A 26,123-nucleotide genomic window follows, 5' to 3' on the forward strand; every position below is an offset into this window, starting at 1 on the left:
TAAAATTTTATAAGCGATCGAGTCCTCAGCCGTCGAGCGGAACCGGAGCACGGATGGATCAGCACCACGTAGGTTACGCTTGTAGCCGGCGACTTTGTCTCCGAATAAACAAGTCAACGTAGCAAGGTGGTTTGAAAGTCACCTCAATTTTCCAAATAAAATAAAATCCTTGTTTTCTTGTTTGAATGAGGCACTCAAAGGAATCTATCAGTGCCAACAAATAAAGAACTTAAAAATTAGTAACATCTTCAAAACAACTATTTAAAGCCATAATTAGTATCATTATTTTTAAAATAAAATAATAGTGTAAATGATATACATTTTATTATAAATCTTTAAAAGTTTCCAAAAAATAAAATGATACGATGTATAATGGTAGGGTCTGATCGTTAGAAGTCAAGAGGATATGGTAATCAGAAGTCAAGAAGATGTGACAGTCAAAAGTTAAAGAGATGTGACAGTCAAAAGTCAAGGAGATGTGACAGTTAATATACGGAGTAGGACCACCTGGGGTCATCCAGCGTATAAAGCCAGGGCGAGGTTTATCGGTCGGGAAACCAGGTCTGCGGTAGGAAGCGTGATCAGGACCAAGCCTGACCTGGCTTTACCGATCGAGTGTTCTCAAGTTAACCTATGTAAGCAAACTTGTTATTCTCGATCAGGTCTGAATCATAAAGGTCGACAGAAATGGACTTCGATCGCACCCCACCATTCACTCAGTTTACGGACTGACTCAAGCTGCCTCAACCCCACCTGGGCAGAGGACAGTAGGCGTTATGGGACAACAGGTCAAGGAATCGTAACCACCTATTAGAGAATATCTGTTGCATGCGGTTAGGGTCATCTGCAAGTATAACCTTCCTCCAGTCTATAGGAGAAGGTCACGTGTCCTCCACCACTCGACAAGTCTTGACACCCGACACCCTCTGACAGGGTCAGTCTCCAGAAGGTACGCACTGTCATATAAAAAGGGACGTCCTCTCCCGTGCACAGGTACGCTCACTCGCCCACTTGTCAACTTTTCTTCTTCCTTTGTACACTGTGTCCTGCTCCGGGGACTTTTTCCCTGATTCTTGGTCTCTAATGTTCTATGTGCTTGTCTGAGAGTGTGCAGAGTTCCGGTACCACTGGCTCAAACCCGGTAGTCTTTCAAGGTCACGTGGGGTCTGTTCGTCAAAGCCCGCATGACCGCAGCATCTTAGTCTCTCCTCCGTCAACACCAGCGATACCTCATCCGATTTTTATCCGACTCAAATTCTGAACAGGATCATAAATTTTTTAGGAAAAGTAATAAAGATAGAAAACATATATTAAATGCATTTTTTAAATCGTTAAACGTTTCCATAAATTAATAATTATAAAACTATTATCTCGATGCCTTGTCAAAATGTGACTAAAAAAATTTGATAAGATTATCAAAACATGAATGGCAATTATAACTTTGGCGACCATTGTCGAACAACCATGGATGTAAGTTCTATTCCAAGATTTCGTGATCAAGATCTATATTCAACAATCAAGCTTTGTTCCAAAATACAAACTATCGAACCTAAAATGTAGGGCGAAGTATAAAACATTGTATATATAGTTATGTGAAATGAAAAGAGAAGGATGAGTTCTAGCCTCCTTGTGCCAATGTATTGCTTTTTCGATGGGCTTCAGCCAAATTTGTTCTGTCGATCTTCTTGCATCATTACTGAGATGAGATGATTGATGAATGATGAACGATGAACCTCTGGCCGTTGTGGAACTCATACACATTGGTCTCGCGGAACGTCACAAAGTTCCAGTTCGTGTAAGTGTCCAAGGTGACCCATGCCTCGTCTTCGAGAATACGAGCTCTCACATTCTTTATTCGGACATCAATCGGTCGTCTAACACCATCTAGACTCCCCCAGTTGATTATCAAATCCCATCTATCCATTACCGCGTCGTACCTGAAAATCCAACCAAAGAATGATTAGTTACCTTAACATGTTTGAATAAGGAAACATGCATTTACAATTATTGTTTTTTCAAATGAACAGGCAATAGAGGTGATGCTAACTAACGCAAAGAGTTTTTCATTAGAACTTGAAGGAAATGAGGAAGAACTCTAGTGCGAGCAGCTCAAACAATCTGCATTCAGTTAATATAAAACTATAGTCGATTTCCATTATGAAATGCAGATTGTTAACGAACTTAAATGGCATTTGCAATGCAGGTAGCAAGTGTTTTTCATATGAGATTAATTAAAGGATAAATTTCGACACCAACCTTTTAACTAACAGAGTTAACAATGGCAAGAAATCAACCAACACCCAATCGAAAAGCCAAGAAAAGGACTGAATTCATACAAGGGAATCCATCATGATCTATATGCACCTCCATCACTCCCCTTGCCTATCATTCCTGATCTGATCAATATTGTTTTTATGGACACTATATATTTCTCGATCAAAGTTTGAAATCATGTTGTATCTTAACTTACTATAAAGTTTTTCTAGCGAAAAATTGACAGAGTAAAGGTTTTGGTGGCGTACCCTGTGAATACTCCTCCAGGCTCAAATATGCATTTTACATGGTTCGCATTCAACCATAGACAACTCATTTCCTGAAGCGAGCCCACTCTGGTTATATTGTAGAATCTTGCATTCACATCCATAATAGCTTTTGTGACAGCATAGCAAGCCTTCCATCCATTTGTCGGAGTAACGATTTCTTGTTCAACATTGAAGTCCTACAAGCAAAGTAATGCTATAATGAATCGATAAGTCCTACAAGACTGGACTTAGAAAAAGAAACTGGGAGATGTCGATATCAACTGGCTCAATTTGTATGTTTCATGCAGGACTTGAACCAAATAGGACAGAGTGACTAACTAGTGATGCAATTCAGCAAGAAATCATATATTGCTCACAAACAGAAACCAAATGGAGTACTCAAATGATAACAAACCGATCGTAACAGGTACACGATGAGTAGAATATTTTCAGGGAAATAATAATGACAAACAAGTATCAATATGCATCATAGCCATGTCAATGCCCAAGTTGACATAATCACTCTAAGCACAAGATTAACATGACTCCTTGATAGTATTTCTTGAAGAGGTGGGCTTATCAAAGAAGAAGAAAAGTCTGGAAAATATTAAACGCTGAGAAAAAAATACTGAAACTAATGCAAAGAATTCAGCTCGAGTCTACAGAGCAATTTCATTTCTTTTTCTATTTGTATTATATCTATTTTTTCTAGTGCATCTAGTCTCATTTTGTTGAAGTTTTGACGAGACCAAGTTAGTGAAATTTATAAACGCAGCAATCATACTATTATTCTATTCGTTAAAGCTAGAATAAAAGTTTCTATATTGATATTTTCCTTCTCAATTGCGAGATCAGTGCTGATTCTCTGTTGGTTTTCATGACTATTACCAAGACACAATCGACCTGCACAATCAAAGCTATAGAATAATATGGATGAGAAAAGTAAAATTCCTTGCCGGTTTGAGCTAAACTATGTAACAAATATAGGTATAACCTACTGTTAAGTGTAACTACCAAAAACTGATTTGCTACAATTAGCGGGCTCAAACATTTGCATCAACACATAAAGATACATCATCCATGGAACTTATAACTTGGTAAAAAGCTCATTTTTACTACTATAAAGTTCGATAACGATATGAACAAGGAGAAATCAATCAGAGGATAAACTAAAATTGATGGTTGAAATTTAGGCAGTAGGGATACAATTGCTATGATGAATAATTATCATCACTCGATAGGATGAAGAATAAAGAAAAATACTAACATCTATGAGAAATATTCCACAACCTTTGGCAGACGCTTTTGAAATCACATGGACATGACCAAAAAAAGCCAATTAATTCTATAGTACAAGGTGAATTGATTAGAGCAGAAGATGTAAGTATCAATGGAGGGATAACATCCATATACCCAAACCCAAAAGTCGGGGTGAATGAAAATGTCAAAAACATACAAACAATCCACGACACACAAGAAATTTAGAAATCAACAATTCAATGCTTACTCCTAAACTTTTCATCAAATTAGTATTCTCCCACCGGGAAAGAAAGAACATTGAAATGCAAAATCTTCCACCAGGGAGTAGTAACCAATTGAGTTCTCTGCATGATATCATCTAGTATAACACATTTTGGTTTAGTGCATTGGAGGAGCGCCCCATACAAACCATATCTTGGCTCGTAGGTTCTAACAAAAGATTAGAATTCTATTTCTTCCTGAGTGGTATCTCACTAATTAATGACTCTCCCTCCCCCCTCCCCAACCTTTTTTTGCCTTCCATCAAAGTGTGCAAGAAACAGCAAAGCTTCATAGGGGGGTCTTTCTATCCAAATGTGGGTAGTTTGCATCTTCACAAACATGCCTATTATACCTTTCGTGCAGGTCAAAACTTACCCGACAAGGAATTTCGCTACTTTAGGACTATTATACTAACGACCACCGGGCATTGGTCCCCTGTACTAAAACTATAATCTTGTACCTGGTTAACACTTATTGTCTTTAGCAAAGTCGATCAAGAAGGCAGGGCGCAAACCTTGTAATAGAGGGCCTTCCAGGCGACATCGTCGTTGGCAGCCTTCCTCATCACGGAGTTTGTCATAGAGAACCGGCAAAGACTGGCATAGTCGAGGTAGCTGAGCGCGTGCGTGGTGATATCCGGCGCCAGCTGCTCAATCATCGACCCGCCTGCCTCCGCAACCTTTTCGCCCACCTCCATGCGCTGCTTCTCCTTCCACCCAGCGCGCAACCGGAGCACCCAAGCGGCGCAGAGGCAGCACAGAGAGGTGGCTCCGGCGGCGATTAAACACGAGCGGAGGGAGAAGGGGTCGGCCGCGTCCATCTAAGCGCCTGACTTTTAATTCGGAATTCAGAATGAGATTCTGAAATATTTATCATACGAGGAATCCGTAATGCCTAAGATTCGGACTAAAATAACTGTTTCAACTTTTTATCGGAATCTCTCGATATATTTTCACTATTTTTAATAATTTTTATTTTTATAATATTTTAGGATATTTGTTTTGATAAGATTTTTATGTTAAAATTTTTACTATGACTTTTTCTGTTGAGAGTAACTCATTTTTTTTCTTAATCCATTGAAATTGAAATTTATATATTAGAGTTTTTTTTTATTTGAGTTTGAGGATTGAAGTTTATATATAAACAATCTGTTTAACTGTTATAGGATTCATCTTGATATTGAAAATCATTTGATCCGGACGTCCAAATATCTCATGTGTTTAGTTTAAATTATCATGTATAATCTTAGTTATGTGATTATCAAGTAATCATATAACTAAGGTTATGAAGAATAAAACATAATCAAATGTTGTTTGGTTCAACCTAGATAATGCAACAAAAACTTATTTATTTAAATATTTTAATGAATAACCTAGTTTAATATTTTACTATATTACCCTTAGTTACAAAACTAACCATCTTTTTTCTTTTTTATGTTTTTCTTTATTTTTATGTGTTTTTTATTTTTTTTTTTATTTCATTTCTTTTTTCTTTAAAAAAAATTAAAGTTTTTTTTATTTTTTTACCTTTTTTCCTATTTTTTCTATTTTCATGTTTTAATTTTTTTTCTATTTTTTTTTTACATTTTTTATGTTTTTTAATTTTTAAATTTTTTTTACATTTTTTTCTATTTTTCTTTTTTTCCCATTTTTATTTGTTTTTATGTTTTTTCTATTTTTTTAAAAAAATTTAGGTTTTTAATTTTTTTTAAAAGTTTTTTATTTTATTTTTTTCTTTATATTTTCTTTTTTATCATATTTTCCTCTTATTCGAGGGTATTTTAGGTAAAAAAAATTTGTTAACTCCGGAATCAAGAAAAATCTTAATTTTATGAGGTTTTTCGATTCCGGATTTGCATGCCCTTTTTTCGATTACTTAAACCAAACAATATTTTCGTTAATAACTTTAGATGAATAACTAAAATTATCAAGATAACCCCTAACCAAATATACCTGAGAGTTATGGACGGAGTATCTCGGAGAGTATAGCCAGTGTTCGAAATTACACCCTAGGCGGTCGCCTAGGCGCTGTGCGGCAGGATGCCGCGCCGGAAACCTCCGCGGGCTTCGGCGGGCTTCGGCGGGTTCGGCGGGCTCGGCGGGCCAAGCTTTTTAAGGCATTATAAATCCGATTTGTAGGTATTTGTCAGGCGTTTGTAGGCGTTCGTTTGTTTCATCGCCCCGGCTGTTCGTCTTCCCTGAACCCTGATCGCTCCCTGATCGCGTTGCTTTTGGCAAATTTTTGTTTCCGTTCATTTTTGTTTCATCGCCCGTTTTTTGTTTCTCAAATCTTCGTCGCGGCAACACCGGATGCATCGCAAGTGTCAGACGCTGCCGGAAGCTTCGCCGGACGCGTTCGGCGAAATCCGGCGTTGCTTCGAGCAACGCCGGTAGAGTCGCGATGCTTCTGGCTGTGCCAAAAGCTTTCCGCGCGACGCTACCCGCAAGCCGCCGGTGGCACCCCGTGTCGTCCGCCGTCCGCACCGTCGCGCGAGTCGCAAGACTCGCGAAAGAGACGCGGTTTTAGTTTTTTATTTTTTTTTATTGTTTTTAGATTTAATAAATTAAAACAATTCCTAACTCCTAACGGGGATAATTTTAATAAGGTTGAGTTCATAAACCCTAATAAAATTAAGATCCCAATTAAATATATTTAAAATTTATCTTTTTTATAATAAATATTATTAATTTATATAAAACAAATTTAAATATATAAAATTATATATAAAATTCTAATAACCATTTATCACTTTATCAGATTTAAAAATATAAAAATATTTAAAATTAAAAAACATATAATACATATTAATAAATTAATAAATCATATTTAATTATTTATAAATTATAAATTTTATATATTATAAATTTATATTAATCGGATTTATACATATTAAAATTATATTAAAATTTTAAAATTTTTAATAAATATTATTAATTTATATAAATCATATTTAGAAATTTTATATATTATAAATGTATATTAATCGGATTTATAAATATTAATTATTAAAAATTTTAAAAACTCTAATAAATATTATTAATTTATATAAATCAGTTTTAAAAATATGAAAATTAAATTAAAATTTTAAAAATTCTAATAAATATTATTAATTTATATATAAGTATATAACAGATTTAATAATATAAAAAATTAAATTTATTTAAAATTAAATTTATTTAAACAAATATCTAATAAATTTTATTAATTAGATTAAGATATATAAAAAAATATTCTCAGACTTGTTAATGACTTAATGTTATATTTCATAGTTTCATTATTTTGTATTGTATATTTGTATGGTATAGTATAATTAAATTTTATTATCATATTATGTCTTGTTATATATGATTTTTTTTCCTTCAGATTATCTATTATCAATGGCAAGCAATCCATCTTCGACAGCATCTGTCACTCAACCCGAATCTGGAATTCTTAGAAGAAAATCAAATGACATCGGATGGGAGTTTGGAATATTGATTGATCCTAAGAACCTCGGCAAAATTAAATGTAAGTTATGTGGAAAAGCAATGTCAGGAGGAGTGTATAGGATAAAGGAGCACATTGGAAATATACCTGGAAATGTATCGGGTTGTCGAAAAGCATCTGAAGAAGATAAAAATAAGTGCAAACAGGCTATTTTAGAAGGGAGGAACAGAAAGAAGAACAAAATAATGGAAGAACAAAGTTGTAGAGCAGAGGTGGCTATTTCCGTAGATGAAGAAGAAGGTCTTGAAATTGAAGGGATGGATGGAGTTAAAAAACCTCTTCCACTTGGCCCCATGGATAGATATGCATCGGCAATTGCTCCAGAAAATGCAGGCTCTATTGGAAGTAAAGTGATTCGGCAAAAAAATATAAATGAGGCTCTTTTCAAAGAGAGAACTCAACAAGTTCAACAATATGTTGGGAGATGGGTTTATGAAAATGGAATCTCATTCAATGCTGTTGATAATGATAGCTTTAACCAACTAATGGAGGCAGTGGGTCAATTTGGACCAGGATTCAAGCCTCCAACTCAATATCAACTTAGGGAGCCACTATTGAAAGCCGAAGTTGAATGAACAAAACAATTGCTGAAGAAACATGAAGAAGAATGAGCAAAGAATGGATGCTCGATCATGACAGATGCATGGAGTGATAGAAAAAGAAGAAGCATATTAAATTTGTGTGTTAATTGCAAGGAGGGTACTACATTTTTAGAGTCTAAGGAATCTTCAGAAGAGGCACATACAGCTGAACTTATTTTTGAGTATGTTGACAAGTGTGTTGAACAAGTAGGAGCTCAGAATATTGTTCAGATTGTTACAGACAATGCCACCAACAATATGGCTGCAGCTAAATTGATGAGAGAAAAACGACCCGGGATCTTTTGGAGTTCATGTGCAACTCACACTATTAATCTTATGCTTGAAAGTATTGGCAAACTTCCACGATATAAAAAGGTGATTGAGCAGTCCAAGGCTTTTACCATTTTCATCTATGCTCACCATAAGACTTTATCATTGATGAGAAGTTTCACGAAGAAGAGAGACATAGTCCGACCAGGAGTTACCAGGTTTGCATCAAATTTCCTCACATTGCAAAGTTTGATTGAAAAAAAGCTAGTTTAAGGGTCATGTTTACAAGTGATATGTGGGAGAAATGTAAATGGTCAAAAACAAACAAAGGAAAATTGGCTTACTCTACAGTGATGAGCATGAGTTTTTGGAATGGTGTAACGCTTTGTTTGAAAATATTTGCTCCTTTGGTAAGAGTTCTTCGATCGGTAGATGGAGATAGAAAGTCATCGATGGGGTTTCTATATGGGGAGCTTCTTCAAGCTAAAGAAGATATCAAGGTGGCTCTGAATAACGTGGAATCAAATTATCAGCCTATCATAGTCATTATTGAGTCAAAAATGAAGGATAGACTTGATACATCATTGCATACCACTGCATTTTTGTTGAATCCTTATTTTTACTACAAAGATAGTTCGATTGCTCTTTATGAGGAGGTCGCGATGGGGATTTTTGAATGCATGGAAACTTTGCATGCCAATGAGTTAGATTTACAAGATACAATTATTAACAAGGAATTTCCAAAATATAGAAATAAGATTGGGTTATTTGGAAAAACATTGGCAGCAAAAGCATGTGAAAAAAATGATGATACATTTGATCCATGTGCATGGTGGAGTACATACGGTGCTCACACACCTAACTTGCTAAGGGTGACATTGAGGATACTTTCATTAACTACAAGTTCATCTGGGTGTGAAAGAAATTGGAGTACATTTGAAGGAGTAAGTTTTAAACTTTCGCTCTTTAATTAAATTAGTTATAATTTTTAATGTCTATACTGTATATTCAGGTACTAACTATAGTATTTACTTTCTCTGTTTTTTTAGATTCACACAAAGAAAAGAAATAGGTTGGATGCCAACAGGTTGAACAATCTAGTATTTGTCCAATTTAATGCTAGATTGTTGAACAAACAAAAAAGAGAAAAAGAAAGAAATATTGATGTCCTTCTTGCAAAAGATGCTTCAAATGCACAAGGTTGGATTGTGGATGGTGGGGAAGATGATGAAGTTGAACTAGGTTCCGGGCTCACTTGGCAAATGGTTGATGAAGCAAGTGGAGCAGATGAAAATCTACAACCCCGAAGAAGCTCCAGAGTGAGAGAACTCCATGAAGATGATTTTGAATCCGAAGAAGAAGACGATGATCACAATAATGATATTGAGTTTGTGTCCGATGAAGAACAAGTTATTGAAAATTATGGAGAAGAAGAAGCAGAATAAATATGAGTCTATGAGATATTATTAGTTGTGTAATTTTGAACTCATTTTGTTAAGACATGATTTATGTTATTTACCAATTATATTTTGCTTAGTGGTTACTAGTTCACAATGTATTGTAATCTTGAATTGAACTATTGCTACTATTTTCCAATGTTCTACTGTTTACTATATGATTATGATAACTTACTGCATGTTCATTTTTTGGTATTGGAAAGTATGTATTTATTTCAGCATACATAGTTTGATTTTCATTGCTATGAAATTGTTTAAGACAACATTTAGATTTACATATAACATTGTTCATAGTCCACATAAAACAAGGGATACCGAGGAATCCGCCTAGCGGCACCTAGTCCCTGCCTAGGCGCTAGGCACTGGTCTGCCGCCCGACTAGCGCCTAGCGAATTTTAGAACCTTGAGTATAGCATGACATAATTTTATATATATAATTTTTTAAAAAATTATTAATCATCTATATAATTAAAACCCATTTTAGAAAATTTTTAAAATTAATGTGATGTGGTTAATAAACTATGCAAATCTATACAAGCTTATGTCGTCCGTAATTCGATCTAGAACAACTATAATTACTTATATTCTCGTCCATCGCTTAGAAATTCAAAATTAAATATAAATTTCTTATTTAACTTGAAAATCATACAATTTACTTAAAAGTATTGTGCTCGAAAGTGCAAAACAGACCTTCATGAAATATTCAGTTGACTAGAAGATAACAGATTTATTATAATAAAATAGACATTAATTTTTTACTAACACGTACCCTCAAAGAATGTTTTTTTCCCTATCTTCTAACTACTGTAAATTAACTTTATAATTTATCCCAATTCAGATAATCTAAAACGGACTAGGAAGGAATCAATCTTTTACTACGATCGAAAGTGCAACACAGACATTTCTTAAGAAATAAACCACTGCAAGTGTGTGGGCACTTTTAAGTTCTCACCTCATTTTACAATTCAAAAGCACACCCCTCCCTCCTTTGCCTCAATGAAAGTCAGTCGGGCTGTGGCTTCATGTCAGCTCTGAATCAGAAACATAAGCATGCCCGGCCATCCTCCTCCTTGAGCTCATCAGAGTTTTCTGCACTTTCTCAGAGTTCGACCTCAGACTCCGCCGTGGCGATGCGAGTTGCGACTGCATCAAGGACCTCGCTCTCTGTTGCTGCTGGCCTGCAGGGATAGCACAATGCTGAGCATGTAAGGAAGGAAGAGTTTTAAAAGAACAAGCACACTCGACCAGTCGGTTTACCTTGTAGCTTATTGAACATGCCATTGGTTCTCCTTGTTGGAGTCCTGTTAGTTTCACAAGCGAAGGGTGCGGATTTAACCGAGTCCAAAGGAGCAGAACCGGCGCTCTCATCACTGCACAATGAGGCAGTTCCTTCACTCCCTGAATCTGAGTTCCTCTCCCGAAAATGGGAGGTGAGTTTCTCCCTTTCGATAACCCGGTAGGCATACATCTGAAAGGGGATTTCGGAGACACCCGAATTCACAAATCTCCGCGACAGACTCATCTCGATGTCGTAGTAGTCCATGGGAGGCACCGGTGCGTTCGGCTGGCTGTGGTCCGGGTTCATGATCAAGAACCGTTTCGTGTACCGGAGAATCCTACAAATGGAAGAGAAGCTTGGTCGTTGAGACGGATCAGTGTGCCAACACCTCCTTGTTAGGTCGGTCAGGTACTTGGGGAGTGGAAAAGGAAACAGGGGTCTCTCCCCGACTCTTATGTTCTTGCTCGTCTTGTCTCCTTGTAGACGATTGTCTTCGAAGGGAACTTTCCCTGTCAATAGCTCGAAGCTAATCATCGCGAAGCTGTACACATCGGCCTTGTCGGTGCACTTGGAGATGCCAATGCCATCGCCGCCGGACCTCTCCATCTCTAACAGAACTTCCGGGGCATACCAAGTGCATGGGTTCACCGCGCTCACTTGATTGGATGAAGATTTGAAATTCTTTATAGGCGCCAACCCGAAACCAGAAACCTTGACATGCAAATTTCCATCCGGCGAAGCAATCCTCGGCCTGACCAATATGTTCGAGGGGTTCAGCTCGCCATGGTAGATGTTCTTCGAGTGAAGATACTCCATTCCTCTCGCAATCTGAATCATCGTATCGACTGCCACCAACAAGGCGAAGGGGGGCTTCCGTCGCGCGGAGCTAACTTCTTTCGTGTAGGTCGAGAGATCCTTGCTCATCAGCTCCATCACCACGAAGCACTCCTTCTTCTCCTCGTCGGCGAAGGAGTACAAGTAGTGCACCACATTCGGGTGCGAGATCGAAGACAGGAGAGCAATCTCGGGCATCAACGGCTCAATCTCCCGGATGACATGCTTCACTGCAAAGCTCTCCCCCAGCCACTGCACTTCCTTGTAGCTGTTTGCAGGGCCAAACTTCCTCCTCAATTGGTAGTCGCTCGATCCGGTGAGCACCGAGCAAGGAAAGAGCTTCCCTTTCGGCGAGACGAGGACGTCGGCGAGCCGGCTTTCGTGCTTCGACAAGGGCTTGGACGACCCTGGCCTTCTCTTCTCGGCTATGGTTTCTGATAGCATCCATCGATCTTCCTTCCATGCTGCATCGATTCTACTGCATAGATCTTGAGAAGCCAAGTAGAGCTTCCCGAACTTGAGCTGGAAGAGTTTCGGGTCCATCCATTCCCTTTCGTACTTTTTGGAGAGCACCAGCTTCTTCTTGTTGAGGTCTTCATGGTCGGTGCCGGTGATCTCGCCGACGTTCTCGATGGCTTCGATGACCACGAAGAGGCACCAGAGGAGGTCGTGGAGGTGGACGTCTATGCATTCGGTGTTCTGGTTTAGGGCCATGGCCTTCCCCCACCAGTCTCTCGGCTCCAGGCATTGCCGGACGTACTGCTCCCCCTCCCGGAATATCCGGTGGAGCTCGCGGAGAGGGTGCTCGAGGGCCTTCCACTTGGTGAGCTTCTCGTCGAACCTCAGGCGGATCCGCATCTCCTGCGCCACGCTCCGGAAGGCGAGGTCGAAGGCGTCGACGAGAAGGATGCACTGGCGTTGGTTGACGCTGGTCTCGTCCTGGAACACCATCAACGCCTTGATGCTGCCCAGAGCTTCTCCGGCCAGCCGGAACTGCTCCATCGGCGAATCGAGTGGCGGGGTGGAGATGGAAGATCGATTTCTTCCGCCTCCGACAAATTGCTACTCGTCTTTCACTGTTTCAAGGAGGTACGAGACGAGAGAAGATCAAAAATAAAACCTAAAAAAAAGGGGGGTGGGGTGGGGGAATGGGAGGAATCATGTTCTTCCCCCTTCCCACCGTAAAATTTCCTTCGAGAATTCACAAAAACACTGTAATGGCATTTCGATTCAAAGAAAAAAAAAACAGATTGAATCTGAGGCGAGGAACGTACTGTAACGTCAGAAGCCTGCGATTGGAAATCAAGAATCCATCAGAGGCATTGATTGACAGAGGGCTAAAAATGGAGATGGAGACGAAGAATAGAATCTGGTGGAGTGTATAATTTGGGATCGGTTTATACGCATTTTTCCAGCTAAATTATCTTCGATTTCTCGATCGAAATATTGATAGAAAAATCGAGTTCCGAGGCTCTAAAAATAAACATCAGCACGCCGTCGACAACTATGCACCGCCTAAAAAAGATCAAAACTTTGGGGGGGAAAATTTACTGGTTTTTTTTTCATGAAATTTTAATGGCAAGAAATGATCGAAAATAGTTGAGGCGGTGTTGGTTTTTGGTGTTCTCGTTGATTCTCCGTTGGCAGTTTGGTTATCGATAGAGCGGCTCAGTCGGCTCGGGCCGGCGGTCCGAGCGGGGAGCGGCCCGCGGAGCGCGGAGAGGCGGAAGCGCCTGCGATGGCGTGCCGTTTTCTTCGCCGTCACGGTCCGTTATTTCGATGTCGAAAACGCTATAAATAATGAAACCCGACCCGCAGTCCCGCACTGGCCGCGTCGGAGAGGAACGAGGGAGAAGAGGCCGGAGGGAGATTCCGGAGGAGATGCCTTCAAGGTTTCTCTCGGCGGCCGCCAACGCTCCCGCCCCCTCCCCCGCCAGCGACGGTGAGTTGTTTTTTCTTGCCCTTGCATTTGCTTCTCGGTCGATGGTTGCGGAACCCCAACGATCTGCTCTTTCTGATTCTGATCTTGCGCGTTGTGCAGTTGTTCTTCCTACTTCAGGTTTCAAACATTTTGGGTTTTGACGCTGAGATCTAGATTAGGCACAACTCCATCGTGCTTTCCCCCTTCAATTTTCTGCTGCTTTTTTTTCTAGAAATTTTATCTTTGGGCTTCGGTATTACCTAAATTTCCACGCTTGATTTACCTTTTTCATTTTGCAAGTGTTGATCAAGGAGGTAATTATTTGAGGGGCAACATGATCTTGATCAATTGTTTGAGTGGCATTAGCTGATCCTTTGAAGGGACGATCATGCTGCTGTGGGCATTGTGCAGAGACATCGATTGACCAAGGGATTGCCTATGTGCTGATGCTAGTGGCACTGGTGCTGACCTACCTGAATCCACCCCTGGTTGCCTCCTCCCCCTACAAACTCTTCTAAGTTCATATCCCTTGTGAGAGGGGGGAGGGTTGCACTTTTTGTGTTTAGGTGATGTGTGGGTTCATGTATGGAATTTAGAGTGGTGTTGGACAACATCTCCCAACCAAGTTAGGCACGACTTGAAATAGTTAGAAACAAGCCTGCTGAATTTAGTTATTTCATACTTTGGCCATAGAATAGAAAGTGCCTTTTGTCTTCTATTCATTACTTGGACAATGCCTAATTCTAACGGTGTACATAATTTTATCTCAATCGACTAACCATATCTAGATCTTCAACAAACCAAACTTATCAGTTCAACTCCTACCTGCTTTCATACAAAAAAAGGCACAAATTTGGCCTGAGTTTCCTATGTCATGAATAGAAAAGGATTATTGTTTCATGTAAAAGAGTACAAATGCATTTGCAACTTTATTTTAGAGGAAATAAAAATTGCATCTAAAGGTAATCTACTTCCTCTAGTTTTAACAGAAACTTAGTATACATAGAGCTAAAGCTAGCATTTACAAGTACATAGGAGCTTGATGCATCTAAGGGTAACTTACGCAGCAGTGGTGAAAAACTCGATAGTATCTTTAAGTGCTTGAATGAAGGTGTCCACTTCTTCTTTTGTGTTATAAAAGTAAAGACTAGCCCGCGCACTCGCATTGACACCTAAGGCTCGGTGTAGAGGCTGAGCACAATGGTGTCCTGAACGAACAGCCACTCCATGCTGAAAGATAAATAATGTGTGTTTGTTAGTGTATACAATAATAATACGTGTCCTTTTTTTTACCAATTAAACTTAGTCTCAAACATGTATCCACCTTTACTTTGCAGATCCAAGTTGTTTGGTTACCTGTTCATCAAGGAATGTCGCGATATCCGTTGGATGGATGTTATCAACATTAAATGCGCAAAGAGCAGCTCGATGAACTGTATCTGAAGGAGCAGGACCATAGATGTGAATGTTGGGTACACTACTAAGTTGATAGTATAGATATTCTGACAGTTTTTTCTGCAAAGGATGAGTTAAAGAGGTGGCATTAACAACGAGCGTTCGAGAAAATTCTCTACAGACAAGCACTATAGAACATCTTCTGAACAGACCTTAGCGGTCAAATTAAATGGTAGTCCAACTGTAACTAGCTCAGACACCATAAATCTTGAATCTTAACTTAAGTAGATACATAACATGCTACTAATTGGCATATACATCTCTAGTTAAAAAGAAAGCAATCCACAACATGAACAATCGATAAATCATTTTGCTATGTAAAAACTAAGATGGTTCTGCACTTTCTATGGTACACCAAGATGAAAAGAATTAGCAAGTTAAAAATGGACCTCATAATTATGGATCTTTTCCATTCCAATGCTCGACAAATAATCAATTGCTGCCCCCAAACCAATAGCTTCTGCAATAGCAGGAGTTCCAGCTTCAAATCTGCCTAAGCAAAGCTCAATTATATCAGCAACTATGAACAAGGCATCCAAACATCATTTAAGTATATTAAATACGCTTTCGAAACAACGCATCCAAACATCATTTAAGTATATTAAATAAGATAAAGCACCTTAATTATATTATTGAATATAATTAAGATAAGCCTTCTATCCATCCTTAATTGACAAATTGATTTAATTAAAAAGAATAACTTGTAAATACTATTCCCCAAAAATTTCACAATCTTTAAATTGACTATTTAGGACTTGGATGAAAACCAATCTGCATCAATTGATGAAGCCACTTCTCCTGATCAATTTATCGATAATATCTCGTCTAAAAGAAGAGGAAACTAATCCTGACCTGGAAGGTGGCTCGGCATAGGTTGAATAATCTTGAAACACATCAGTTATCATTTCACCACCACCTGCCCGAAAAGTGTGTTAGCCAAGAAAGTAGAATCCGAAGATGCAATATAGTAGTGCAAACATTACACTTCACCTAAAAATGGAGGCATTGACGACAAGAGATTAATTTTACCATACAAGAAACCAGCGCCTGTAGGCCCACACATCTGGAAGATGATTAATACTTAAGACCTAATAATGTGCTTTCAGGAGATAAACTATACCAAAAAAAAATAGCAAATAATAACAAAAATCACACCTTATGTGATGAGGCAACCAGAAAATCAACATTAAGTTTCTGTACATCTACTACCATGTGAGGAACACTCTGACAAGCATCGACGAGAACTTTCGCACCAACCTTATGTGACCAGTCTACGATCTCATCAATTGGAAGAACAGAACCTGAAAACGTAATTGGAGTCAAGTTCGCTCATATCACATTATGATATGTCATAGAAACACACAGAATTAAGGCTCAAATGAACAGCTAACATCGTAGATATAAGAATCACTTAGTTTGGCAGCAGAGCATGTAGGCATACTGATATATTCTTCTTTTCACTTAGGTTCTTAACTTCTTGTGTGCAGTCTTAAAAATTGAGGAAATAAATACTATCTGTTTGTCTGTGTTCATTCCTGACGTCAAGGAAACAAAAACATATCTGATGCCATGAAGCAAAATTACACAGTTAGAAAATTTTAAATTATTTTCAGCAGTGAAATTTACAAGTTACAAGCAGCAGCTAGTAAACCGGAAATTTTCAACCTACCTGTACAGGCAGTGCCCTCACCTCTCACATTTGAATGGTGGGACCCACCACTCAAATGTGAGAGGTGAGGGCACTGCCTGTACAGGCAGGGCACACTCAAATGTGAGAGGTAGGATCGAATTAAGTAAGTAAACCCGACTACTTGAGTTAATTATATGGACCCTATCCCATTGTGCACTAAGATTATGTTACAAAAAATACCTAAGATTGCTAAATCAGTTTTCCATGTTATGTAAAGTTTTTATGTTCTTCCTCTACATCTCAATAGGAACTTTACTCGACTGACTTCTACGATGTCCATAATATCTTAAGCTACATTTTTTTTTTGTCTTTCCTAATAAACACACACATGGATCTATCTCAATGTTTGCATCATTGTCACTAACTTGTAGAGATATTGATTCTCAACAATCCAACATCAAGACTGATAAAACATTGCTAGTAGTATCACATTCTTATAGAACAATCCTTTTAGCTTGAGGAGCATAGACAGTCACACAATCCTCCAAAAGCACTTCACCATTTTAGCCATCCAGTCTTATCCAAGTACTTATTAATAATAGTTTTATCCATCTATCCTCATCTATGAATAATCCAAAATCAATTCACCCGACCATGCATCTCCCGCCTGTGTATCTGAATTTATCTCCCTTCATACCCTGGGATCGGCTCTAAGGGACTGCTGAGGTGGCGGATCCACCTTTTTTTGAATAATCCAAAATCCTTACAGGGATATTTGTTCCTAAAAATGTTGTTGTTTTAATTAGTGAACTTACTTTTCAGATAAATTGTCTTAGTCAACTTAGGTTAAAACTCCTAGCTTCTAATATTTGTAACCACAATTCTAGTTTCAAGTTTACTTAATCTAAACTTTCCTCAGCATTGTTTGAAAATAGCATACAGTAAGTATTATTAAGATCTATTGTCCTCGCAAAAATGCATTTGATTAATCTAATAAGAATTTATTAGGTATACTCCCAATGGTGCAAAGACTAGCATCATACATGTACTTATACACAAACAACTTTAAAGAGTCTAATACAATACCAGGAAGAGGGTAAAAAAAATAATAAAAACGGTTAGAGCAAGACCTACCTAGTACATTAGAGACATGATGTGCAACTACAAGCTTTGTGTTCTTTGAAAGGAGTCCCTTGAATTGATCAAGGTCAGGGACTTCTTTTGTCAATTCAACATACTTCAGAACAGCGCCTGTCTTTTTAGCGACAATTTGCCAAGGAACGATAGAACTATGATGCTCAGCTATTGTGAGTACTATCTACAGTGAAACAAGAATCAGAAAGATCATAAGGTAAAAGAGGAGCAACAAACCAGCTAAACAGGAGAAAGAAGCAGAAAAAGTAAATTATATTAAGGCTGAGAATGTGAGCAGGTGAAAAAACTTATTTTTTCCACATATAACTGATTCTGGTAGAATCTTCAGTAAAATACGAATATGAATGGCAATAAACAACTGCCTAACAGTTATGTGCTTGCAACTGATCAAAAGTTGCTGCACAGCAAGAAATAATGTACCCATAAATAGTTAAGCTTCACACAACATGAGCATGGATAGGAACGTAACCTCATCCCCAGGCCTTAAGTTTAATGCACCCCATGAATAGGCTACTAAATTGATAGCTTCTGTAGCATTGCGAGTGAATATGATCTCTCTTCGATCTGCTGCATTGACAAAATTGGCAACTTTGTTTCTCGCTTCTTCATAGGCATCCGTTGCCTTTGCACTAATTCAGCAGCATACATATAAGCAAACACATTAAATCAATAAAAACCTCATAAAAACTTAGGACAGATAATCATAGTACTTGTTTAAATAGCATGAACTTTAACTTGTTGTCATTGAATTGTTTCGATGAATATGTCTGTTATCATTAAATTGTATCAAGAAATATGTACATTAGCACAAAATTGTCTGTATCTTTACTTCATCATCCAGATAAGAATATCATGGTTATCTTTTAATACAAAAAATTACCAAATAGGGTGAGATTCTGTACAGCTACTAATGGTTTTTTTAGGTCCATCAACATGGATATTCCTCTAAGCAATCATTAATAACAGTCTTAGTCCTTGGTTATCATAATTAGGTCAAATGATACTATATGTATGTTGCTTCTTTCACCATTCAATAAAGAAGCAACATATATGGAAACCTATTTAGGTTGTGGTGAATCCATATATGAAAACCTACTACATCAACACTTGTTTTTGTTCTATTCTACTACAGTAATATTATCTAACTAACCACGAGAGAATTGTTGAATCCATAAAAATAATTTGAGATAAGTTCATAATCCTAAGTACTGAGTGACTAGACTACTTAATCAGACCTAGTTCATAATCCTAAGACGGGGAAAGGTGCAGATACAAATAGATAAGTTCCCATCAGCATAAAGGTAAAGTTGTCCCTTAATTGTGATTGATTTGGCATGGAGAAGGGCATAGCACCTCAAATAGTGTACGCCACGGTGAACATTTGAATTATACAATTCATAGTATTCACTCAAGGCCTTGATAACAGATGAAGGCTTCTGAGATGTCGCAGCATTGTCAAAATAAACCAGGTTGAATCCATTAACCACCTAAAAGGGTAAGATAGGAAAGAAAGAATCTTTAGCTCTCAGTAAACATCCAATTTGATAAACCAGAAATAAAATAGTCGGAAACAAATGGTATCCAACACAAAATCCACATAAGTGCAGGCAATAAATGGTAGAAGGGATATTTTTTGTCTTTAATCAAAACACGACAAGGAATCGACGCCATGATTCGAGCACGGACTGGACATCGATCACCTACCTGGCGAAGGATGGGGAAGTCTGGGCGAGTGATTTCCCCCAGAGAAGGCGATTCCCTCAGATCGGACGGGGAGGCGACCGAGAAGGCGGCGGCATCGTTGGAGACGGCATAGCTCCTGGTCCACGGGAGGGAGGCGGAGATACTGGACTTCGACGGAAAGTGCTTGAAGGGGGAGACGGCAAGGAGAAGGGATCGGGATTTGGATCCGACGAAGAGAGAGGAGGAGGAGGAGACGGCAGGAGGGAAGTGGCAGAGCGAGGCCGCCATTGATTTCTTGCGTTGAGGATGGGTCGGTCAACAAACGTATTGGGGTCCCGTGAAGGCTCGGGCGATGAGGCCCGGTTTTTATAGGCGATCACATATGGCACGTGGACGGTGATCAAGTGCTCACAGCATGACCATATAAAGAGCATTAAAAGTGGACTTTGCTACTTTAATTTTTTTTAATTTAAATTAAAAATATTATATATAAAATACTTTTATATTAAAATGTATTTATTAATTTAGTCATTATAATTTTTTTTTAATACCCATTTAGTAATTGTGAGTAATAAACCTATAATAATTTTAAAAGTGATTAAAAAGTAGGGGTATCCTTTTACAATTCTGATAATAGGAGGACCTTTTTAACAAAGAAAACTTTTGATCTTACGGCCCTAAAAGTTTGCCCCTTCTTGTAAAGCTCCATTTTAGTTTTCATTTGGGAACGAACAACAAAGCTTGAGGGGGTAAATTGTAAATTTTGCATGTAGGAAAAAAAAATCAAAATATAAATTTTGTAGGGGAAAAAAATTAAAAATAAAGCCTCATCTTTAGGCTTTTCAGGAACAATGCTTCGAGATTACAATTATCTTCAGGAAATAAACTAATATTAATTCATCTTACAGTAATAAAATAGATTTGAGTCTATAATCCAACTATTTATTATTATGTAATTATATTAATTGTCTAATAGGAGGATGTTCCATACCATATGAACTCCTTTAGCCATTTTTCTATTTTCTCCTATTTTAACAAGACAGTTTGGGATAAAACATTTAGAACCCACAATAACACTAATAGTACAGTGTTTCAATGAATGTGAAACTTCACACCTTTATTAAAAAATGAATTGTTGATAGCTTTACAAAGCCTTTCACTAAGCTATGCATTAAATAGAACAAAATATCACATAACTCTCATTCAACAACAACATAGCTACCTATCGACTAATTCTTCTTCCCTGAAGTAAGATTACTGTATAAGCAAATTGTGAACTTTGAGACATGTTGGCTATCTAGATCAAGTAGTCGGTCATGTAGTTTCGAACAGATTAAGCTATCAGAGACTCAAGGTGCATTATAACTTCTACAACTTATGCAGCATTTATCGACAAAAGATCTTACCTCAGATAAAACTGAGTGCTAGTGGCATGGCATCAACCTCATTTGTAAAGAACCAAATATGCTTCCATCAGCTTGTGATTCACAGTATGTTCAATAATTCAATTGAAAGATTCCTAAACTTGCATCTTAGATATCTTAATGCGGTTGCTGAAGCAGCATATGCGGAATTTCTACAATAGAAGTGCTACCGGCAAACTTCACCAATAATCTTTGCAAGAACATGTCCCTCCTTCAAAATGATGGAAGCGACTTGCATCCCTCACAATGAATTTTCGATTAACAATATGGGAGACCGTCTTCATGAAATGATGGCAGTCCTCACATACCCTCAAGTTCTTGATCACAACAATTTCTTCCCCAGATTCAGTGTTCAGGAGACCGAAAGTAAGTGCCAACTTTTCACTATGAATACCTGTCAGTGGCAAATTTTCCGTCGTCTTATTTCTATACACCCCGTTATCATTTTTGACCATAGCTTCCAACTGAAGAATCATCTTGTAAATCCTATTAGCCTGTGGATGAGAATGGTCGTCGGCCATGAACAAATGAACCTTACCCTTATAATCAACATAACTACATCCAGGGTCCTTCTTTAGTCCATTTTGTTTCATTATAGCCCGAATTCTCGCCACGCCATCCAACCTCCCAGCATCCGAGTATATGTTTGACAGAAGCACATAGTAACCAACATTTGTCGGATCAAGCTTACTGACTTTCTCAAAAGCAAGCTCTCCCAATTCCACATTTTTATGAATCTTGCATGCACCCAACAATGCGCCCCAAATGGGACCGTCAGGCTCCATCGGCATTGACACGATCAAATCCCAAGCCTCCTTCAGCTGGCCAGCACGACCCAAAAGGTCTACCATGCAAGCATAGTGCTCTCTACTTGGCATTATACCATGCACTGTCTTCATGGAAGCGAAGTACTCCATTCCTTTGTCGGTCATCCCTACATGACTACAAACTGACAACACACTAACCATAACGACTTCATCAGGCTTGATTCCCTCCTCCAACATTTTATCAAACAGAAACAGTGCTTCATCGCCATGTCCATGCATGCCATATCCAGCAATCATTGCTGTCCATGAAACTATGGTTCTCTGATGCATTTCATCGAACACTTTCCGTGCTCGAGCCAAATCTCCACACTTGGCATGCAGATTGATAAGTGCATTCTTTATGTGAGTGTTGGAAGTATATGAATCTTTCTGGTTGATGAAACTTTCTATTCTCCGTCCAATGGAGTGGGCACCGAGGTTAGCGCAGGAGGAAAGCACACAGATGAGTGTGATGGCGTCTGGTTCTACTGAAGTAGATTCCTTCATCTTGTCGTAGAAAGCTAACACTTGATGAGCGAGACCATTCTGGGCATAGCAGGAGATCATGGCGTTCCAGGAAACAAGGTCTTTTCGTTGGTCGGGCATTTCGTCGAACAGTTGGCGAGCAACATCGACGGCGCCGATTCTGGAGAAGCATGAAAGCAGGCAGTTCGAGACGGAAGGAGCGAAGACGAGAGAGGACCTGAAGGCGACGCCGTGGAGCGGCGGAATTGACGCCGGAGGAGCAGCGGGTAGGAGCGCGAGGAAGGTGACATCGTCGAAAGGGACACCCGCAAGTCGCATGCGGCGGAAGGTAGCAAGGGCGGCGGGGGAGGGGGAGGATGCGAGGGCGTGGCCGGAAATGAGGGCGTTGAAGGCGGAGGTAGCGATTTCGGCGGCAGGGAGCTCGTCGAGGAGGCGGCAGGCGAGGGGAAGGAGGCGGAGGCGAGAGTAGGCGGTGACGACGGTGGTGAGGACGTAGGCGTCGGAGGGAAGGAGCCCGGACTTGAGGGAGATGGCGTGGAGGTGGAAGGCGGCGGCGGGAAGGGAGAGGGCGGCGGCGGCGAGAAGGGCGGAGGGGAGGAGGGAGGCAATAGGTATGGGCGGATGAGGGTCGAAGAGAAGGGTGTGGCGGAGAAGGGCGAGGGCCTTGTGGTGGCGTCCGGAAGCGGCGAGTTGGCGGAGGCCGACGGCGGACATGCAGGCGCCGCCGCCGCTGGCGTGGGCGGGGACGGATTGCATGGTTCATGGCCCTTCCGTTCAATTTTGCATAAAAAATCGGCCCAAATTGATTCGTTCAAAGTAAACACTCAAAGTAAACAGAAATTTTTTTCTTAACTCCCATTTAATTTATTTTTTTTTAATTAGTTCTTCAAGGTAAAACAGACCATTAGTGTCATTCTAATTCGTTGCTGAAGGCTAGCCTTTCGCCAAATGAATTAAACGAATACATTTGATTTGGTAAAAATTTAAATAGATCCCAACTCAAGTTGTAAATTTTATTTGAAAAAAAAATCTTATAAATATATTAGCTTAGAATTAAATCATTTTTGGTAAAAAATTATATATATATATATATATATATATATATATATATATATATATATATATATAGAAGTGCTCTCCTGCGGAATGTTTGGTGCGGAACGATGCGGCGCCGCTGACCTGGACGCCTACGTCAAATAAGTTGTGTTAAAATGGCTTCGTGAGAAAACTCGTTCCTCTCCTCCCGCGATCTAGGGTTTCCCGTTGCTCACCCTTCTCCGCCGAAGCTCCTCCCTCACTCTCGCCGCCTCCCTCTCTCGTCGAGCTACAGCTCTTTCTCCGCGACGCCTTCCTCTCTCGTTACGAGCACCACCTCCTTCGCCGCGGCGCCTGCCTCTCGCGCGACGAGCACCACCTTCGCCGCGACGACTCCCTCTCTCGCGACGAGCAGCTCCTTCGCCGCGACACGACGCCTCCCTCTCTCGCGACGCCTCCCTCCGCGCCGAGCTCTCTCGCTGCAACTCATGACTCTCCTCCCCACCGCAACATCCTCTCAGGTTGTCCTAAAATTCTCCAAACTTGATATAATTTCTTCAAGTATTCGCTATACTTTTATAATTTCAATCAATATTTGAATTTGATACATCAACCTTACCGAAGCAAAATCGTTTGGGATTTTAAACATTTCTGTGTATTTCTGTTAAACATACCTATGAATTTGATAAAAATCTGTCCTGCTTCCTGCGGTAGATTATTTGACATTTGTATTGTTTCTGTTATTTTGCTTCTGTGATATTTGTGGTGTTAATAAAAAATTTATATTAATTGTAGAGATTTAAATTATTGTTTCTGTGATTGTTTGACTTAAATTTATGTGTATTTTGCTTCTGTGACATTAAATATAGAAGTGTTATTTTGCTTCTGTAGAGATTTTGTTGGCATAATTTGTGTTGTAAATTTGTTTATGTTACATATGATAAATATGTTTGAGAATGCTCTATGCAATTGATTTTAGTTTAATGCAATTGATAAACTCTATATTTTAGTTTTATTATGTTTGGCATAATACTATGTAAATCTGTTACATGTGAAATTTCTTTGAGATTAAACATTTCTTTTAAACATTTCTGTTTTATATCGGCAGGAAAACCAATTATTTTGCTTATGTGATTTTTGTTTTAGAAAACTGTTAGTTTGCATCTATTATTTTGCATTAGAAATTTCATAATTTGTGTTGCTCTAGAAATTGTATGATTTGTTCCATCAAGTTTAGAATTTAGTGTCTCTGTCAAGTTATTTATCTATTGTCAAATATAATGCGAGGGCGCTCAGAAATGGAAGAAAATAGAGCTGATGATCAAGAATTTATTCCCCAAGTTGCAGATGATCGAAAGCCAAAAATTGGAATGGAATTTGCATCACTAGAAGATGCATATTTGTTCTATAACCAATATGCACGAGAAGCTGGATTTAGTACAAGGAATAACACGAGCAGGAAAAACAAGATGACAAATGAAGTGACGTGGAAACAAATTGTATGTTTTAAAGAAGGGCATACAGATCTAATGCGGAACAAGAAACATGCAAACACTGATCATCTAATAGGGGAAAGAGCACGTGGCGCAGTTAGAACAGGTTGTAAATCAAATATTACATTTGTCAAGAAACAGATGGGACCTAATTGGGTTGTCAGCAACTTCATAGAAACCCATAATCATCCACTCTCGACTCCATCAAAGGTGCATTTGCTACGCTCGCATCGTAATGTTTCGACAGCAAAGAAAACATTGACAAAACAATTTTCAGAGGTCAATGTACCAACTTGTCAACAAATGTGATTATTAGAGATAGAGTATGGAGGCCCTGAGGGGATTGGTTGCACAGAAAAAGATCTTAGAAACTTTGAGAGGACTCTAAGGGATGAACAAAAAGGTATTGATGTCGAAACACTAATTGAGTTATTTGCATCTGAGCAAGAGAAAAATTCTGCATTTTTCTTTGATTACGAGACTGATTCAGATAATAGATTTAGTAGGTGTTTTTGGGCTGATCATGTATCAAGAAGGGCATACAGTGTATTTGGTGATGCAGTTGTATTTGATACGACATATAACACCAATAAATATGGTTTGATTTTTGCACCATTTGTTGGAGTTAACCATCATCATCAGACAATTATTTTTGGTTGTGGATTTCTAAGTGATGAGAAAGCAGAGTCTTTTGTTTGGTTGCTTACAAAGTTCTTAGAAGCCATGCCTAAAGGTGCACCAAACATTATCATCACTGATCAGGATCCTGCTATGACAAAAGCTATTGCACAGTTTTTGCCTCAAACAGTACATCGATATTGTTTGTGGCACATATTGAACAAATTCCCAGATAAATTAGACCCTTTGACTTTTCAAAACCACTATCACAGCATAAAGAATGTCATTACAAATTCTACAACACCTGATGATTTTGAGAAGTCATGGGAAGAGACTATCAAGTGTGCTAACTTAGCGAATAATGATTGGTTGTCCTTGATGTATGAATTGCGACACAGATGGGTGCCAATATATTTTAGTCATGTATTTTCTGCAGGAATGTCAAGTAGTCAAAGATCTGAAGGCTC

General features: G+C 38.8%; 4 protein-coding genes and 1 long non-coding RNA gene across 5 annotated transcripts; 1 reads left to right on the forward strand and 4 right to left on the reverse strand.

The window, feature by feature from the left end:
- Positions 1-1,690: 1,690 nt before the first annotated feature.
- On the reverse strand, positions 1,691-4,863 carry LOC122036401 (F-box protein SKIP8-like). The gene is made up of 3 exons (XM_042595697.1): positions 4,558-4,863; positions 2,523-2,719; positions 1,691-1,937 (listed from the first exon to the last, which is right to left on the reverse strand). The coding sequence occupies exons 1-3, from the start codon at positions 4,861-4,863 to the stop codon at positions 1,694-1,696; spliced, it is 747 nt and encodes a 248-aa protein (XP_042451631.1). The 3' UTR covers positions 1,691-1,693.
- A 5,825-nt stretch (positions 4,864-10,688) lies between these two features.
- On the reverse strand, positions 10,689-13,592 carry LOC122036392 (mitogen-activated protein kinase kinase kinase 7-like). The gene is made up of 3 exons (XM_042595687.1): positions 13,225-13,592; positions 11,095-13,026; positions 10,689-11,015 (listed from the first exon to the last, which is right to left on the reverse strand). The coding sequence occupies exons 2-3, from the start codon at positions 12,950-12,952 to the stop codon at positions 10,858-10,860; spliced, it is 2,016 nt and encodes a 671-aa protein (XP_042451621.1). The 5' UTR covers positions 12,953-13,026; positions 13,225-13,592; the 3' UTR covers positions 10,689-10,857.
- A 46-nt stretch (positions 13,593-13,638) lies between these two features.
- On the forward strand, positions 13,639-14,566 carry LOC122036394. The gene is made up of 2 exons (XR_006127374.1): positions 13,639-13,892; positions 14,172-14,566. It is a non-coding gene; the product is annotated as an uncharacterized LOC122036394 (long non-coding RNA).
- A 180-nt stretch (positions 14,567-14,746) lies between these two features.
- On the reverse strand, positions 14,747-20,153 carry LOC122036393 (cysteine desulfurase 1, chloroplastic-like). Its single transcript, XM_042595688.1, has 10 exons — positions 19,816-20,153; positions 19,465-19,598; positions 18,581-18,740; positions 18,091-18,274; positions 16,482-16,627; positions 16,317-16,389; positions 16,179-16,242; positions 15,716-15,815; positions 15,228-15,386; positions 14,747-15,101 (listed from the first exon to the last, which is right to left on the reverse strand). The coding sequence occupies exons 1-10, from the start codon at positions 20,080-20,082 to the stop codon at positions 14,931-14,933; spliced, it is 1,458 nt and encodes a 485-aa protein (XP_042451622.1). The 5' UTR covers positions 20,083-20,153; the 3' UTR covers positions 14,747-14,930.
- A 741-nt stretch (positions 20,154-20,894) lies between these two features.
- Positions 20,895-23,294, reverse strand: LOC122036399 (putative pentatricopeptide repeat-containing protein At3g11460, mitochondrial). The gene has a single exon (XM_042595695.1). The coding sequence runs from the start codon at positions 23,264-23,266 to the stop codon at positions 21,398-21,400; it is 1,869 nt and encodes a 622-aa protein (XP_042451629.1). The 5' UTR covers positions 23,267-23,294; the 3' UTR covers positions 20,895-21,397.
- Between the last annotated feature and the right edge of the window lie 2,829 nt (positions 23,295-26,123).

This window comes from Zingiber officinale, unplaced genomic scaffold (genome assembly GCF_018446385.1).
Source record: "Zingiber officinale cultivar Zhangliang unplaced genomic scaffold, Zo_v1.1 ctg150, whole genome shotgun sequence".
In the NCBI taxonomy this organism is placed as follows: Eukaryota; Viridiplantae; Streptophyta; class Magnoliopsida; order Zingiberales; family Zingiberaceae; genus Zingiber; species Zingiber officinale.

Coding starts and splice junctions, on each gene's coding strand:
- LOC122036401 (XM_042595697.1), bottom strand. CDS start 4,863: ATGGACGCGGCCGACCCCTTCTCCCTCCGCTCGTGTTTAATCGCCGCC. Junction 2,720..4,557: donor GGAAGGCCCTCTATTACAAG/GTTTGCGCCCTG, acceptor CTTTGCTTGTAG/GACTTCAATGTTGAACAAGA. Junction 1,938..2,522: donor CCTGGAGGAGTATTCACAGG/GTACGCCACCAA, acceptor TTGGATTTTCAG/GTACGACGCGGTAATGGATA.
- LOC122036392 (XM_042595687.1), bottom strand. CDS start 12,952: ATGGAGCAGTTCCGGCTGGCCGGAGAAGCTCTGGGCAGCATCAAGGCG. Junction 11,016..11,094: donor CATGTTCAATAAGCTACAAG/GTAAACCGACTG, acceptor CTATCCCTGCAG/GCCAGCAGCAACAGAGAGCG.
- LOC122036393 (XM_042595688.1), bottom strand. CDS start 20,082: ATGGCGGCCTCGCTCTGCCACTTCCCTCCTGCCGTCTCCTCCTCCTCC. Junction 15,816..16,178: donor TATGCCGAGCCACCTTCCAG/GTCAGGATTAGT, acceptor TTGCTTAGGCAG/ATTTGAAGCTGGAACTCCTG. Junction 15,387..15,715: donor AAAAGATCCATAATTATGAG/GTCCATTTTTAA, acceptor CATCCTTTGCAG/AAAAAACTGTCAGAATATCT.
- LOC122036399 (XM_042595695.1), bottom strand. CDS start 23,266: ATGCAATCCGTCCCCGCCCACGCCAGCGGCGGCGGCGCCTGCATGTCC.